Genomic DNA, 16,287 nt, shown 5'->3' on the forward strand with positions numbered 1-16,287 from the left:
TAATTTGGAGAGACACACACCTGTCTACATATAAGGTCCCACTGTTGACAGTGCATGTAAGAGCACAAACCAAGCATGAAGTCAAAGGAATTGTCTGTAGACCTCTGAGACAGGATTGTCTCGAGGCACAAATCTGGGGAAGGGTACAGAAACATTTTTGCTGCTTTGAAGGTCCCAAAGAGCACAGTGGTCTCCATCATCCATAAATGAAAGAAGTCTGCATCCACCAGGACTCTTCCTAGAGTTGTCTGCCCGGCTAAACTGTGCGATCAGCGGAGAAGGCCCTCAGTCAATCAAGTGACCAAGAAGCTGATGGTCACTTCCAGAAGGACAACCATCTCTGCAGCAATCCACCAATCAGGACTGTATGGCAGAGTGGCCAGACGGAAGCCACGCCTTAATAAAAGTCACATGGCAGCCCACCTGGAGTTTGCCAAAAGGCACCTGAAGGACACTCAGATCATGAGAAACAAAATTCTCTGGTCTGATGAGACAAAGATTGAACTCTTTGGTGTGAATGCCAGGTGTCATGTCTGGAGGAAACTAGGCACCATCCCTACAGTGAAGCATGGTGGTGGCAGCATCATGCTGTGGGGATATTTTTCAGCAGCAGGAACTGGGAGCCTAGTCAGGATTGAGGGAAAGATGAATGCAGCAATGTACAGAGACATCCTGGATGAAAACCTGCTCCAGAGCGCTCTTGAACTCGGTTCATTTTTCAGCACAACAATGACCCTAAGCACATAGTCAAGATATCAAAGGAGTGGCTTCAGGACACCTCTGTGAATGTCCTAGAGTGGTCCAGCCAGAGCCCAGACCTGAATCTGGTTGAACATCTCTGGAGAAATCTGAAAATGTCTGTGCACCGATGCTCCCCATCCAACCTGATGGAGCTTGAGAGGTGCTGCAAAGAGGAATGGACCAAACTGACCAAAGATAGGTGCACCAAGCTTGTGGCATCATATTCAAGAAGACTTGAGGCTGTAACTGCTGCCAAAGGTGCATCAACAAAGTATTGAGCAAAGGGTGGGAATACTTATGTACGCGATTACTTAGTTTTTTATGTTTAATAAATTTGCAAAAAATTCAAAAGCTCTTTTTCATGTTATTATGGGATGTTGTGAGTTGAATTTTGAAAGGGAAAAAAATAATTTTGTCCATTTTGGAATAAGGCTGTAACATAACAAAATGTGGAAAAAGTGAAATGCCATGGATACTTTCCAGATCCACTGTATGCTTACAGTATGACAATGTATTTGCAAATATATACAGGTGTGTGCCTCAGCTCTCTGAGGACATGGCTGAGATTATCTGCTCCACTTTATAAGCCAGTTTCTGCTTCTGAGCCTGTTCATCCTGCTCCAGTGCCTCAGTGATCTAAAACACACACACACACACACACACACACACACACACACACACACACACACACACACACACACACACACACACACACACACACACACACACGCACTTTAGAACACTGACATAATAAACCCTTTTCACATATGTGCTCTCGACAACAAACATTCAAATGTTCGTGCTTTTGTCCCAGACACCATTATGAAAGAATATGCTGCTTTCGTGAGTTGCAGATAAACTATTGCAGACAGCAAGACAGCACACAGATTCACCAACGCCATGAAATGCTGAAAAGGTTATGCTCAGGTTAATAATATTACATGTTCAAAGCTTCATACAATACAGCACGTTCATTATCATCCACTCTGTGCAAGTCCATAGCTGCTCAATATTTAAATTGTCAGTCACTGGTTTCACGTGACTTAACTCATTTTGTCAAGATTATTGGCTTTTATTTTTCCAGTAATTGTTCAAAATGTCGAAAATGGTGCATTCAATGGGAAGACCATTGCAGGTCACAGCAAACTCATTTGTGCCTAAACTCTATTCATTTATGGGTATGGTGTCCAAAACGGCCGTCAATAGACCTTATCATTGAATCTCTGTGATATTTAAGTTGTTTATATGTTGTTTAAAGGTGTTTAAGTGAAAAACTATTTTGGTGGCCATCTTGGATAACTGGCTTGAGGCCAGTTTTATTTTTGGGAACATCCTGATTGTGTTTTGGGGTCATCTAAGGAACCTAAAAAAGTTGGTTTGGTTTAGTCCTGGAGGGGGGGTACAAAGGTAGTGGTCGTAGCACCCCTAGTATTACTAAAACCTCACTCCAACAGCTCAAAATTTAAATTTAATTTAATCAAAATACTGTCCTGTAGCATGGATTTATCTTTTATTTAACATCTTTAGTCTGCTGTCCACACCAGAAGAACCTCTTATAAGCCATTTCCACGTGGCGTGTAGTGACTCAGTCTCACCTCTTGGCTGTACTTGCTGACATAGGCATAGATCTCGTGGAGGGCACTGAGTACGTTGAATTCACTGGAGTGAAGGCGGGCCTGTTCAGCCAGATAGGCATTCATATCCTGATCGCTGATGGCAGGAAGGCGGTTGATGTCAGCGTAGTACCTTGGAGGAGACACACGCAGTCAGTGTCTGGGGCATGGTCATGCATACTAGACCTTTTCTAATCACTTGAGTTCAAGCTGTTATTGTGAAAAGATAAAAGGCTGTCTTGAGGCTGTAAATCTGAGGTGTTCCAGCGGAGAAATGAATATCACTTAGTGGCGTTTGGATTACGACTGAACAGCATTTACTTTATGTAGATACATGCCTGTTTTCATTACTATACCTTTAAAAACAACTTGACCATTATCGCCAACAGTAAGCATTTTCAAGTGCCATTAAATATGGCGTGCATGAAAGATGTTTACTTAAACACTTGAAGCTAGCAAACAGCACGCTTACACACACGCGCGCAACAGTTAAGTCTCTCAAACCTTTAGATACAATTTTACAAATGTTACAATAAGCAGAACAGAGGTAGACTTTCACACCATGCTGTTGCCTGAGCCTGTAACCTTGCTGAATAGTGAATGTGAATTGTCCTGCAGATGTGTGTCCATGTCCTTTGTCATCAAAGCATTGGTAGTTCAATCAAGCAACCCAGTAAGTAAAAGAAAATGCACCAAAGGCATTGGGCAACGTTCCACTGGGTGTCCTTCTGCGTTATCAAAGCCACAAGTGAGAATTAAAAACAACTACCATCAGAATTCTTGAGCAGTACAAACATGAACAACTGACTAGAATCCTAAAATTCCCAGAGTGACACTAACATCAAATCCAAATAAAACCGTTTGTACTAATGCATGAAGATTTTGAGCAATAGCTATAATAATGTGGCTTGTTGTGTAACTATCCAAAGGGATCATCTAAGACATGTGTGCCATATTTGCATTGTGTGAATTTATTGTGCTGTAATTTTAGATGCTAATGGTGTTAGCATTTGTAGCAGCTACTGGTGACGCGAGGTCATTAACCCACTATTACTGAAAAAAGTCATTTTTAATGCCCATGCTGAAGCCAAACTGTTATGAGAACCACCAACCCCCAACCCCCCCCCCCCCCCCCCCCCCAAAAAAAAAATCTGATGTAATAAACACCCAAAGCAGGTTAAAGATGTGGCTGGGCTTGTTGGTAAGATGCTGACAACCTTCACATTTGTCAGTCTCACGTTCTATCCTAAACAACAGGGTGATCATGCAAGAAACACACCAGTGAATTAAGACACCGAGATGCCCATGAGGAATGTGAAGGAGTTACAGACAACAGCCGCTGTAATTGGAGAGACTTTACACCCAACTTTTACCTCCAGCTTCACCACTCACACCTTCATGGTCGAGTGGAACAGAGAAGGACTTCATCAGAAGGCACATGAAAGGCTTGATTTTGACTTGAAAGTAATACTACTACTGTAAAAAAAAACAAAAAACAGCACAGAATCCAAAGTGGGTGAATTTTTTGGGCCTGTACCTAAAAGGAGCTAAATTTAAAAACAAGACACTAATCATGTTTTATAAAGGAGTGATTTTACATCAATCCTGCAGGCATGCTGTCGATGTCTCTCTGAAAATTTCTTCTGTTTTTATGGCAAAAAGAGTGAAAAAGATGTGATGTGTGTCTGACACATTATTAAGGCAACATGTTCAGTTCAGGGTAGAGGTGTGCGATACCGGAAATTTTGGTATTGATCCGATACCAAGTAAAGACAAGCCCAGTATCACCGATATTCAATACAGATACCGATACGTTTTCATATTTAAGCTTCATAGATCCAGAGGATCCAACAGGCCTAGGATAGAATTTTGCCAAACATTGTACGTGACAACAAAATACTTTATTATCACAATCAACATTTTTGCTTAAAAAATATCACTCAACACAACTTAAAACAAAATCTCCTGAGGTAGAGAGCTGACAAACCACAATAAAGGGTGACCTGCTCCGTGTTGTGTGACACAGTGCAGTGCCAATCTTACAGACAGAGAGTAGGCTTTGATGAATCTGCATGCGCAGCAGTCAGTGCGTGCGGGAGAGAAAAAAGCTTGAGTATCGATCTTTTTACACGAGGATCATTCAATGTCAATACCAGCGTCGGTATCGATATTATCGATATTAGGATCAATCTGCCCACCTCTAGTTCAGGGTGTAAACCGTCAGTACTCCTGAACAAAGGTACTGCTGTGCTTTCAGAGGACAAAGAAATGTTGTACATTAGTCTCTGACACCAATAGGATGGAATTATCAGACCACGATTTCATGGAACAAAAAATAAATAAATAAATAAAATCACAATTTCAGTGAGGAAAAAACAATGTTAAATTCTTATGATCAATCAATCAATTCAATCAATTTTATTTATATAGCGCCAAATCACAACAAACAGTTGCCCCAAGGCGCTTTATATTGTAAGGCAAGGCCATACAATAATTACGTAAAAACCCCAACGGTCAAAACGACCCCCTGTGAGCAAGCACTTGGCGACAGTGGGAAGGAAAAACTCCCTTTTAACAGGAAGAAACTTCCAGCAGAACCAGGCTCAGGGAGGGGCAGTCTTCTGCTGGGACTGGTTGGGGCTGAGGGAGAGAACCAGGAAAAAAGACATGCTGTGGAGGGGAGCAGAGATCAATCACTAATGATTAAATGCAGAGTGGTGCATACAGAGCAAAAAGAGAAAGAAACACTCAGTGCATCATGGGAACCCCCCAGCAGTCTAAGTCTATAGCAGCATAACTAAGGGATGGTTCAGGGTCACCTGATCCAGCCCTAACTATAAGCTTTAGCAAAAAGGAAAGTTTTAAGCCTAATCTTAAAAGTAGAGAGGGTGTCTGTCTCCCTGATCTGAATTGGGAGCTGGTTCCACAGGAGAGGAGCCTGAAAGCTGAAGGCTCTGCCTCCCATTCTACTCTTACAAACCCTAGGAACTACAAGTAAGCCTGCAGTCTGAGAGCAAAGCGCTCTATTGGGGTGATATGGTACTATGAGGTCCCTAAGATAAGATGGGACCTGATTATTCAAAACCTTATAAGTAAGAAGAAGAATTTTAAATTCTATTCTAGAATTAACAGGAAGCCAATGAAGAGAGGCCAATATGAGTGAGATATGCTCTCTCCTTCTAGTCCCCGTCAGTACTCTAGCTGCAGCACTGTGAATTAACTGAAGGCTTTTCAGGGAACTTTTAGGACAACCTGATAATAATGAATTACAATAGTCCAGCCTAGAGGAAATAAATGCATGAATTAGTTTTTCAGCATCACTCTGAGACAAGACCTTTCCAATTTTAGAGATATTGCGTAAATGCAAAAAAGCAGTCCTGCATATTTGTTTAATATGCGCTTTGAATGACATATCCTGATCAAAAATGACTCCAAGATTTCTCACAGTATTACTAGAGGTCAGGGTAATGCCATCCAGAGTAAGGATCTGGTTAGACACCATGTTTCTAAGATTTGTGGGGCCAAGTACAATAACTTCAGTTTTATCTGAGTTTAAAAGCAGGAAATTAGAGGTCATCCATGTCTTTATGTCTGTAAGACAATCCTGCAGTTTAGCTAATTGGTGTGTGTCCTCTGGCTTCATGGATAGATAAAGCTGGGTATCATCTGCGTAACAATGAAAATTTAAGCAATGCCGTCTAATAATACTGCCTAAGGGAAGCATGTATAAAGTGTATAAAATTGGTCCTAGCACAGAACCTTGTGGAACTCCATAATTAACCTTAGTCTGTGAAGAAGATTCCCCATTTACATGAACAAATTGTAATCTATTAGATAAATATGATTCAAACCACCGCAGCGCAGTGCCTTTAATACCTATGGCATGCTCTAATCTCTGTAATAAAATTATATGGTCAACAGTATCAAAAGCAGCACTGAGGTCTAACAGAACAAGCACAGAGATGAGTCCACTGTCTGAGGCCATAAGAAGATCATTTGTAACCTTCACTAATGCTGTTTCTGTACTATGATGAATTCTAAAACCTGACTGAAACTCTTCAAATAGACCATTCCTCTGCAGAAGTGCCTGACTCCGTGGTATAACTCACAAACTCGCAGCTTAAAGCAGATAACCCGTAAGTTGTACAGTCTCATACAGCTGTTGGGAGTGGGAGCAAAAAATATTTTTATAGTTATATACTCAACAAAAATATAAATGCAACACTTTTGGTTTTGCTCCCATTTTGTATGAGATGAACTCAAAGATCTAAACCTTTTTCCACATACACAATATCGCCATTTTCCTCAAATATTGTTCACAAACCAGTCTAAATCTGTGATAGTGAGCACTTCTCCTTTGCTGAGATAATCCATCCCACCTCACAGGTGTGCCATATCAAGATGCTGATTAGACACCATGATCAGTGCACAGGTGTGCCTTAGACTGTCCACAATAAAAGGCCACTCTGAAAGGTGCAGTTTTGTTTTATTGGGGGGGGGGATACCAGTCAGTATCTGGTGTGACCACCATTTGCCTCATGCAGTGCAACACATCTCCTTCGCATAGAGTTGATCAGGTTGTCAACTGTGGCCTGTGGAATGTTGGTCCACTCCTCTTCAATGGCTGTGCGAAGTTGCGACGACGAACTGGAGTCAGGTCGAGACCCCGATGAGGACGACGAGCATGCAGATGAGTTTCCCTGAGACGGTTTCTGACAGTTTGTGCAGAAATTCTTTGGTTATGCAAACCGATTGTTTCAGCAGCTGTCCGAGTGGCTGGTCTCAGACGATCTTGGAGATGAACATGCTGGATGTGGAGGTCCTGGGCTGGTGTGGTTACACGTGGTCTGCAGTTGTGAGGCTGGTTGGATGTACTGCCAAATTCTCTGAAACGCCTTTGGAGACGGCTTATGGTAGAGAAATGAACATTCAATACACGAGCAACAGCTCTGGTTGACATTCCTGCTGTCAGCATGCCAATTGCACGCTCCCTCAAATCTTGCGACATCTGTGGCATTGTGCTGTGTGATAAAACTGCACCTTTCAGAGTGGCCTTTTATTGTGGGCAGTCTAAGGCACACCTGTGCACTAATCATGGTGTCTAATCAGCATCTTGGTATGGCACACCTGTGAGGTGGGATGGATTATCTCAGCAAAGGAGAAGTGCTCACTATCACAGATTTAGACTGGTTTGTGAACAATATTTGAGGGAAATGGTGATATTGTGTATGTGGAAAAAGTTTTAGATCTTTGAGTTCATCTCATACAAAATGGGAGCAAAACCAAAAGTGTTGCGTTTATATTTTTGTTGTGTGTAATTTAACAGTTGTGCCCTCCTTCTGGCTACTTCTGAAATATGGTGTTTGTTTTCTGTGTTGCCGTTATTGACGTTATTTCTAACTATGAACAATAACATAAAGGGATACTGGATCACAAGAAAGTCACCACATATGAGGACACACCTGAAAAACTGCAGACACATGACTTCCTGAGTGCAGGAGATCAAGAGAATTGAAGACATCATCTATTATAATGGCATGTGACCTTTTGCAACTTTTAAACTGGACAAATCTGGAATAATAAACTTGTAATAAAGCTGATTCTTGCCCAGTCCTGCAATGTAGTGAAGATGACCAAAGAGACAGGGTAAAGAGTTTTGCTGGTCTTATTGTCCTTTTAAAAAACATTTACAAATGTGTACACAGGCATGCACGCACCTTTCTACCCAGCTTTTGTAATGCGGTATGTCCTTAGCATAGAGGAGTTTGGTGGAGGGCGAGTCTTTGCCCAAACGGTGCTCAGACGTTGAACAAGAGTCCATAAAGGTTTGGGCCACTACAGACAGACAGGCGTCTGTGATGCTGCTTTTATGGATGTCAAAAACAAACTGAGGGTTCTTGATCACATTTACCCAGAAGCGCAATGGCAGGCTGCAAGAAAAAACACACAAAGGAGGAGATATTTTACACATTGTGAAGACTTTGAGGGAATGTTTCTCCCCCGCTTTTCTTTTGATCACTGTCTCTTTAATTTCTCCAAGTCTTTTAGATAAGAGAACAAGATTGATGCAAGAGTTACAGAAGTGCTTTATTGAATGATGACCTGCAAAAAAAAGAAGACAGAATAAAAGAAAATGAGGAAACCCGGTAAATGTTGCAGCAGTAACAAAATAACTCATAAAATATGTAAATTGGTATGAATAGGTTGAAATAAAAGCTCACTTGAGATTGAAAGGTTTATGAAATTGCTTTTAAGGTATGGGCAGTGAAGTGCATATTTTCTCTTAATATCCTCAGAATAAAAGTACAGTAAATACTGCAGTATTAGAATGGAAAGGATTGTTATGCAATTAAAAATGCAACTTGGTACTGAGCCGGATAATGTTAATGTTTACTGTAGATTAATTCCAAAGGCTGAAGTGGAGGTTATATGGGTTCATATATATGAGCTGCCAACACATTTTCAAAAAACTTATACAGCCAAGGTTTCTGTCCTGCATGAAGTTGAAATTTGTTACCAGTTGCTCTTCCAGGTGTGTCGAACATCCATGTCATTGATGCCGTGTTTGTCAGCCTGTTCGTCCAAGAAGTCAAACATGTATTTGATGGCGAGAGGCAGAGCGGTGCCTCGACATACGGTGCTGAACAGAGTTTCAAACAGGTCGTCCACAAACTTCTGCAGCGTGCCCTGTAGAAAACATTAGAGTGGAGACTTGATTCTTATCCAGATTATTTTATTGATGTTTACAATCAGTTATTTTTGGCTATGAAAAAAATTGAGCTGTAGATTTTAAAAATGGTTGAGGAATTCAACAATTCAACTGTTTGCAGACGATAGCCCCATTTACAATACAGAAAGCCCAGAAAGAGTATGATCTGGTGCAAAAACATCCAGTGTCAACTGTGATCAAGCTGAGTGTGGTGACATTCAAATGAAAGCTCTGATTCCTGGTGGGATTTTCAACGTGCAATTTTTTCCTGACTACACTGAGCATGTGCAAAGTTTTAAACCGTCACTCGACTGCTAAAGGGATACTCATGAAGAATGTTTCCTTGAAGCTGTGGTGAATGTGCAGGGGCCATTGATATCTTTGGTGGTTCCAATCTTGCCTTTCAAAACTGAAGAAGTCACTTGGATGTGTCATGAAACATCTTGAAGGCCAGTAAGAAGGCAGCTGTAGAGTAATATAGAGCTATGGTCATTGTTTTACTTTTCTTTATTATTATTATTTTTTCACTGATACTGTTCAATTATGTTACATTAAAATATTACATAAAATATGTTAAAATATTATGTAAAATGTTTTCATTTTGGGCAGCACGGTGGCTTAGTGGTTAGCACTGTTGCCTCACAGCGAGAAGGTTGTGGGTTCAATTCCCGTGGCCTTTCTGTGTGGAGTTTGCATGTTCTCCCTGTGTTTGCGTGGGTTTCCTCCGGGTGCTCCGGTTTCCTCCCACATCCAAAGACATGCTGGTTAGGTGGATTGGAATCTTTAAAAAAAATTGTCCGTAGGTGTGTGTGTGGGTGTGTCTGTGTTTGTTTGTCTATTTGTGGCCCTGCGACAGACTAGCGTCCTGTCCTGGGTGTACCCTGCCTCGCGCTCTATGACTGCTGGGATAGGCTCCAGCCCCCCGCGACCCTTAACTGGACTAAGCGGTAGAAGATGGATGGATGGATGGATGTTTTCATTTTTTCATTCAGGACTGCAGGCAAAAGTTCATTCTGCAGTATTTATTCTTTTTTTTTTTTTTGTCTGAATTGAAAAATGATCCATTACATGGCTTAAAATTTGTGTCCAATCCAAATCATGGGTTATGTGGTCCATGATACTCCTCCAACTCGGACATTACCTACCTCAGTGACTAATCTGGCATCAATACGATCACTGACCCACTAATGTAGTCACTCTGTAGGATCCTGGTCTACGCCTCACCGCTGTTTGTTCAACTATCCCAGTATTGTGAAAAGTGTATTATATGCAGTTGTTTAGCTGCAACATTTCTGTAACTGCATGTTATGTCAAATACTTCTTGTTTTGTCTTGTTCAAATGACCATACGTAGCAGATGGACTCCCTAGGTGAGTCTGCTCTGCTTGAGGTTTCTTCCTGGAATCAGAAGAGGCAGAGGGAATCCCCGATGTCCTTCCTCACAGGGCCTGTAAAGTCTAGAGCGCACTAGTGTATAGCTCTTTGAGGTAACTTGTGATTTGCTGTTGTATAAATGAAATGAACTGAATAAGCATTTAGACACATATTGATTTCCAAAGACCTTCACCGGCCATGAAATGTGTCAAGAAAATATTCTTTTCGAGACTCCAACCACTGGAATTTATTCATGCATTGTGCTTCAGTCACGACTTCTGATGGGTACCATTAAAATGTTAAAAGTACTACTACTGTTAGCGGTTCCGCTTACCGGTTCAGTAGTTTATCAGTATATTCTTATCGCTAATTTTTTGAGGAAAAAACATCTAATTAAGAACAGTATTAACATGCAGACTCAGAGAGAGAGAGAGAGAGAGAGAGAGAGAGAGAGAGAGAGAGAGAGAGAGAGAGACACACACACACAAACAGACAAGCTGCATCAGCACTCTGCACACACACAAGTGCTCAGTGTGAGAGAGCGAGAGAGATGATCTATCTCATGGCCCTGCACACAGACAAATTCACAATGAGAGGGGTACAAAGAGACAGAAAGATAAACTGCACTCGCGCACACACACACACACACACACACACACACACACACACACACACACACACACACACACACACACACACACACACACACACACACACACACACACACACACACAAGCTCCCAGCAAGAGAGAGACAGACAGAAAGCCAGAGGAGTTGCCTCATTCTTCCATGCATGTACACAAAGACACAACAAGAAAGAGACAGCTGCTCAGCACACCACACACGCACGCACACACACACACACACACACACACACACACACACACACACACACACACACACACACACACACACACACACACACACACACACACACACACACACACGCTCCCAGTGAGAGAGACATGGACAGAGAGAGCAGTATTAAATTTCCTTAGTTTCTCCAGTACCAAACAGTACAGTTAAAGGGTGGAGCTTATTTTCTTTAATAGAATAATAGCTTATTATAATACTTCAGTATTAAATAATTTAGCCCCAGGACCTGTTTAATACCGATGTCACCGACCAAATGGCCCCCTCTAAAAATTGGTCCACCCTGCCTTCACTGCATATGCATCATTTTGGACCACAGAAGCACTTCTGAGACTGACTCTGACTCTTTACACCCAAAGCAATCAAAGGGAATAATGTGATTATTAACCATCTGATGACAAAGTAAAACCTCTTAAATCACTCTAAAGTCAGTTTTAAGCAGAAACGAGGTGATAATCAGTGAGTCACTACTGACGCTTTGAAATGACGGAGGTGCAGTGAACGCAGCAGCAGCAGCTCATCTGACTGTCGCGCTCTTATCGCTTCCTCCATCTTTTTTTATGAATTAATGCTGAATTTATGTGGAAATGATTGTTGTACAAAAGTTTCAAATATCTGTCGCTGAGACAGATGATGACTGGAGTGAAGTTTGAAGCAGAAACGAGGTGATAATCTGTGAACCGCAGCTGACGCACAGAACCGATGCATGCGCAGTGAAGGCAGGGCAGACTGATTTTTAGGGGGGACCGTTCGGTCGGCAACACAGGGTTTCGGTTCCCATCCCAAGTCACAACACTGTACTTTTGGCTTGCTCAGTGGTACTAGTTCACAGGACCAAATAGTCACAGAGCTGGTGTGATGAGGAGACTTCTTCCCTGATTGTAATATCGGTGGGGAAAAAAGCTGTGCAGCAAATACAGCATGGAATTCATGATTGTCATGATCCAAATGCACATCGTTTCCCCGGAGATGACATTGTCGTTACCATGGCACGCACTGTGCTTGGATCAGTTTTACTCCACGTATTGCAAATGCAGTTATCGGACTTGAATATGAAGTCGGCTTGTCCCAGGTTGAGCTCATCATGTTAAACCCAGAGCCGTGTAAATGGGGCTGTCGGCTTTTAAATAAGTCTGAGATGTGCTGCTAACATACTGCACCTTAGTTGCTAACAGCCTGGTCAGGTAGATCTCAGACACCATCTTGCTGCCACGCTCCCCTTCCTTCTGGTCCCCATGGTCGTGGTTTTTCACTAAATGCCAAACTTTAACTCCACTCTCCAGGTCAGGGGTCAGCATGGGCACACAGGAGTGGGGGCTGTCTGGGCTGGTGGGCACGGAGCGGAAGGGGACGTCTACACCTAGATAGTCAAAGATTGAGTATTTTAATACATGTTCCAAAATTGATTCTGCCTCCTTTGCAAACAGAATATTTCTGCTCAAATTAGTCACCTCTTTGTCAAACAAGGATTTATGCTCAGCTCAAATGGAAGAAAATCACCTTTGTGTCTCAAAACGTATTGTTTTTGCTTTAATCTGCAAGTAGGCAGATGGAATGTGAGTTCACACTGTGTATTCATCTGCTGCTGTGCTCGTAATCGATATACCCTGCTGGCAGGCTTTCCATCCTGGGTTTGGCCTGCCCTTCCCATCACTCTTCATGTCATGCATTTGGTGATGCATGTCTTATTGTTTGCAGGTACTTGCAATATGACTGGTCTGCAGAAGCAGCAATGTCTGTATTTTTAATAACACCAGTCAGAAATACACGTTTCATGAATGTAAATTAACTTGGCTGTATTTCACATGTTTAATGTTTAGAGTTGTGCATATTTGATCCTGCATGAAGAATGTCACATTTTTCGTGTAAAGGAATGTTGTGAAGTAATGATCATCTTAGGTAAAGGGTTTCTTTGCACCCACTAACTTTAATTTTTAAGCATTCTTGTTCTTATTAAAAGTTTTACCAGTATTGAATATACTTAAAGCTTTTGCAGTGTTTTACATGTGAATAAAACCGTGGCTCAGCCAGACAAGTTGATTGCCCATTAACCGTTATGTATCTGATTCAGTCCCTGGCTACGTGCTCCAACACAGGGTATTGCTTTGCACTAGGCGCCCGGTGCAAAGCAATCAGGACACTTTGGTTTCACATCCAAGAAGTCAAACATCTACTGCCAGTACTCTTTGCACATAAGCCCAAATACTAGCAGTGTTTCTTTGCAGCAAGTGTTGGATTTAGTTGACTGGGCTGCTTTGTGGGACATCCTTAGAATTTGTGGAATCCCTCAAAAAATGCTGTGCAACATATCCAGACATTCAGTAGCGCGGGCGCCTTTGTCAGTGAGAAAAGACTGACTGATGTTGACTTGGTACAACCCCAATTCCAATGAAGTTGGGCCGCTGTGTAAAATGTAAATAAAAACAGAATACAATGATTTGCAAATCCTCTTCAACATATATTCAATTGAATACACCACAAAGACAAGCTATTTAACGTTCAAACTGATAAACTTTATTGTTTTGTGCAAATATTTGCTCATTTTGAAATGGATGCCTGCAACACGTTTCAAAAAAGTGGTATTTTCAATGGGCGACAGGTCTGGACTGCGGGCAGACCAGTCTAGTACCCCCACTCTTTTACTACAAAGCCACGCTGTTGTAACACGTGCAGAATGTGGCTTGGTATTGTCTTGCTGAAATAAACAGGGATGTCCCTGAAAAAGACGTTGCTTGGATGGCAGCATGTGTTGCTCCAAAACCTGGATGTACCTTTCAGCATTGATGGTGCCATCACAGATGTGTAAGTTGCCCATCCCATGGGCACTAACACACCCCCATACCATCACAGATGCTGGCTTTTGAACTTTGCGCTGATAACAATCTGGATGGTCTTTTTCCTCTTTTGTCCAGAGGACACGATGTCCATGATTTCCAAAAACAATTTGAAATGTGGACTCATCAGATCACAGCACACTTTTCCACTTTGCGTCTGTCCATTTCAAATGAGCTCGGGCCCAGAGAAGGTGGCGGCATTTCTGGATGTTGTTGATGTGTGGCTTTTGCTTTGCATCGTAGAATTTTAACTTGCATTTGTAGATGTAGTGACGAACTGTGTTAACTGATAATGGTTTTAGGAAGTGTTCCTGAGCCCATGCAGTAAGATCCTTTACACAATGATGTTGGTTTTTAATGCACTGCCACCTGAGGGATTGAAAGTCAAGGGCATTCAGTGTTGGTTTTCGGCCTTGCCGCTTACGTGTAGAAAGTTCTCCAGATTCTCTGAATCGTCTGATTATATTATGGACTGTAGATGATGGAATCCCTAAATTCCTTGTAATTGAGCATCGAGAAACATTGTTCTTAAACTGTTGGACTACTTTTTACACAGTTATTCACAAAGTGGTGACCCTCGCCCCATCTTTGCTTGTGAATGACTGACTTTTGGGGATGCTCCTTTTATACCCAATCATGACACGCACCTGTTTCCAATTAGGGGTTCTTTGAGCATTCATCAACTTTCCCAGTCTTTTGTTGCCCCGTCCCAACTCTTTTGAAATGTGTTGCAGGCATTCATTTCAAAATGAGCAAATATTTGCACAAAAACAACAAAGTCTATTAGTTTGAACATTAAATATCTTGTCTTTGTGGTGTATTCAATTGACTATAGGTTGAAGAGGATTTTCAAATCATTGTATTCTGTTTTTATTTACATTTTACACAATGTCTCAATTTCATTGGAATTAGGGTTGTAGATTATGCTGTGATCTTTCTGAAATCACTGGTCACCTTGATTGCAGGACTTGAGAACATGAGTGAGCAGTCGGTGTGACTGGGTTTGCAATTGTTGTGGAAGAGTAGGATCCAGGATTTCAATGGCTTTCCTGGGCTCAATCATCAGAAGTACACTTGTATAGTCGTGAAAAAGTTTGTGCACCTGATTTGTGATTTTATTTTATTTTATTTTTTAATGACAAATCTGGAACCTTTGTGCTCCTGGTAGGGTCTCCTATAGTCTCAGGCGAGGGGCCAGACTAAGAATGGATCACAAGACACCATGACAGAATGAGGCAGAGGAAATGTGACCCGGGCCAGAGAAAGGCCGGGCCACCCGTCTGGAGCCAGGCCAAGGCAGAAGGCCCATTAGTGAGCGCCTGTTGGCTAGGCTTGCCACACAGCCCAGTCAGGCACAGCCTGAAAAGGCAATGTGGACCTTCTATCTCCACCCTGGGGGAACTGCTAGGTCGGGTGCGCTGTCCCATGGGTGGCGGTGAAAGTTGAGGGTCTTGGCGGACCAAACCTGTGTGGCAGGGGCTAGCTCTGGGGGTGTGGAACGTCACCTCACTGTAAGGGAAGGAGCCAGAGCTTGTGTGGGAGCTGGAGCGATACCAGTTACATCTGGTGGGCCTTGCCTCCAAGCACAGGCTTGGCTCCGGAACCACTCTCCTTGATAGGGGTTGGATCCTATTCTTCTCTGGAGTTGTCCAGGGTGTGAGGTGCCGGACGGGTGTGGGGATACTCATGAGTCCCCGGCTGTGCACCGCTACGTTGGCGTTTACCCCAGTAAATGAGAGGGTCACCTCCCTGCGCCTGTTGGTGGCAGGGGGGAAGGGGGATGGATCTCTGACGGTTGTTTGTGCGTATGCACTGAACAGCAGTTTGGAGTATTTGGCCTTCTTGGAGTCCCTGAATGGAGTCCTCTATGGGGCTCTGGTGGGGGATTCCATTTTTCTGCTGGGGACTTCAACACACACGTGGGCAATAACAAAGACACCTGTAAAGGTGTGATTGGGAGGAACGGCCTCCCCGATCTAAAGCTGAATGGTTGTTTGTTATTGGACTTCTGTGCTAGTCATGGACTGTCATAATGAACACCATGGATGCTCATAAGTGTACATGGTACCAGAGCACCCTAAGCTGAAGATCAATGATCAATCTTGTAATCGTATCATATGATCTGAGGCTGCATGTTCTGGACA

At 42.5% G+C, this 16,287-nt stretch overlaps 1 protein-coding gene across 2 annotated transcripts in view; it reads right to left on the reverse strand.

Moving 5' to 3' along the window:
• Nucleotides 1–1,137: 1,137 nt before the first annotated feature.
• LOC117506348 (plexin-A2-like) overlaps nt 1,138–16,287 on the reverse strand; it is a 319,464-nt gene continuing 304,314 nt past the window's right edge. The window contains exons 27-31 of one of the 2 annotated variants that reach the window (XM_034165840.1): nt 12,470–12,669; nt 8,872–9,041; nt 8,072–8,284; nt 2,337–2,487; nt 1,138–1,377 (exon numbers count right to left, since the gene is read on the reverse strand). In XM_034165840.1, coding sequence (XP_034021731.1) covers nt 1,282–1,377; nt 2,337–2,487; nt 8,072–8,284; nt 8,872–9,041; nt 12,470–12,669 — 830 coding nt within the window. In that variant the 3' untranslated portion in view covers nt 1,138–1,281. The remainder of the gene's footprint in view (nt 1,378–2,336; nt 2,488–8,071; nt 8,285–8,871; nt 9,042–12,469; nt 12,670–16,287) is intronic. The other variant, XM_034165841.1, reaches the window with a different exon arrangement.

Source organism: Thalassophryne amazonica, chromosome 3, assembly GCF_902500255.1.
Source record: "Thalassophryne amazonica chromosome 3, fThaAma1.1, whole genome shotgun sequence".
NCBI classification, from domain to species: domain Eukaryota; kingdom Metazoa; phylum Chordata; class Actinopteri; order Batrachoidiformes; family Batrachoididae; genus Thalassophryne; species Thalassophryne amazonica.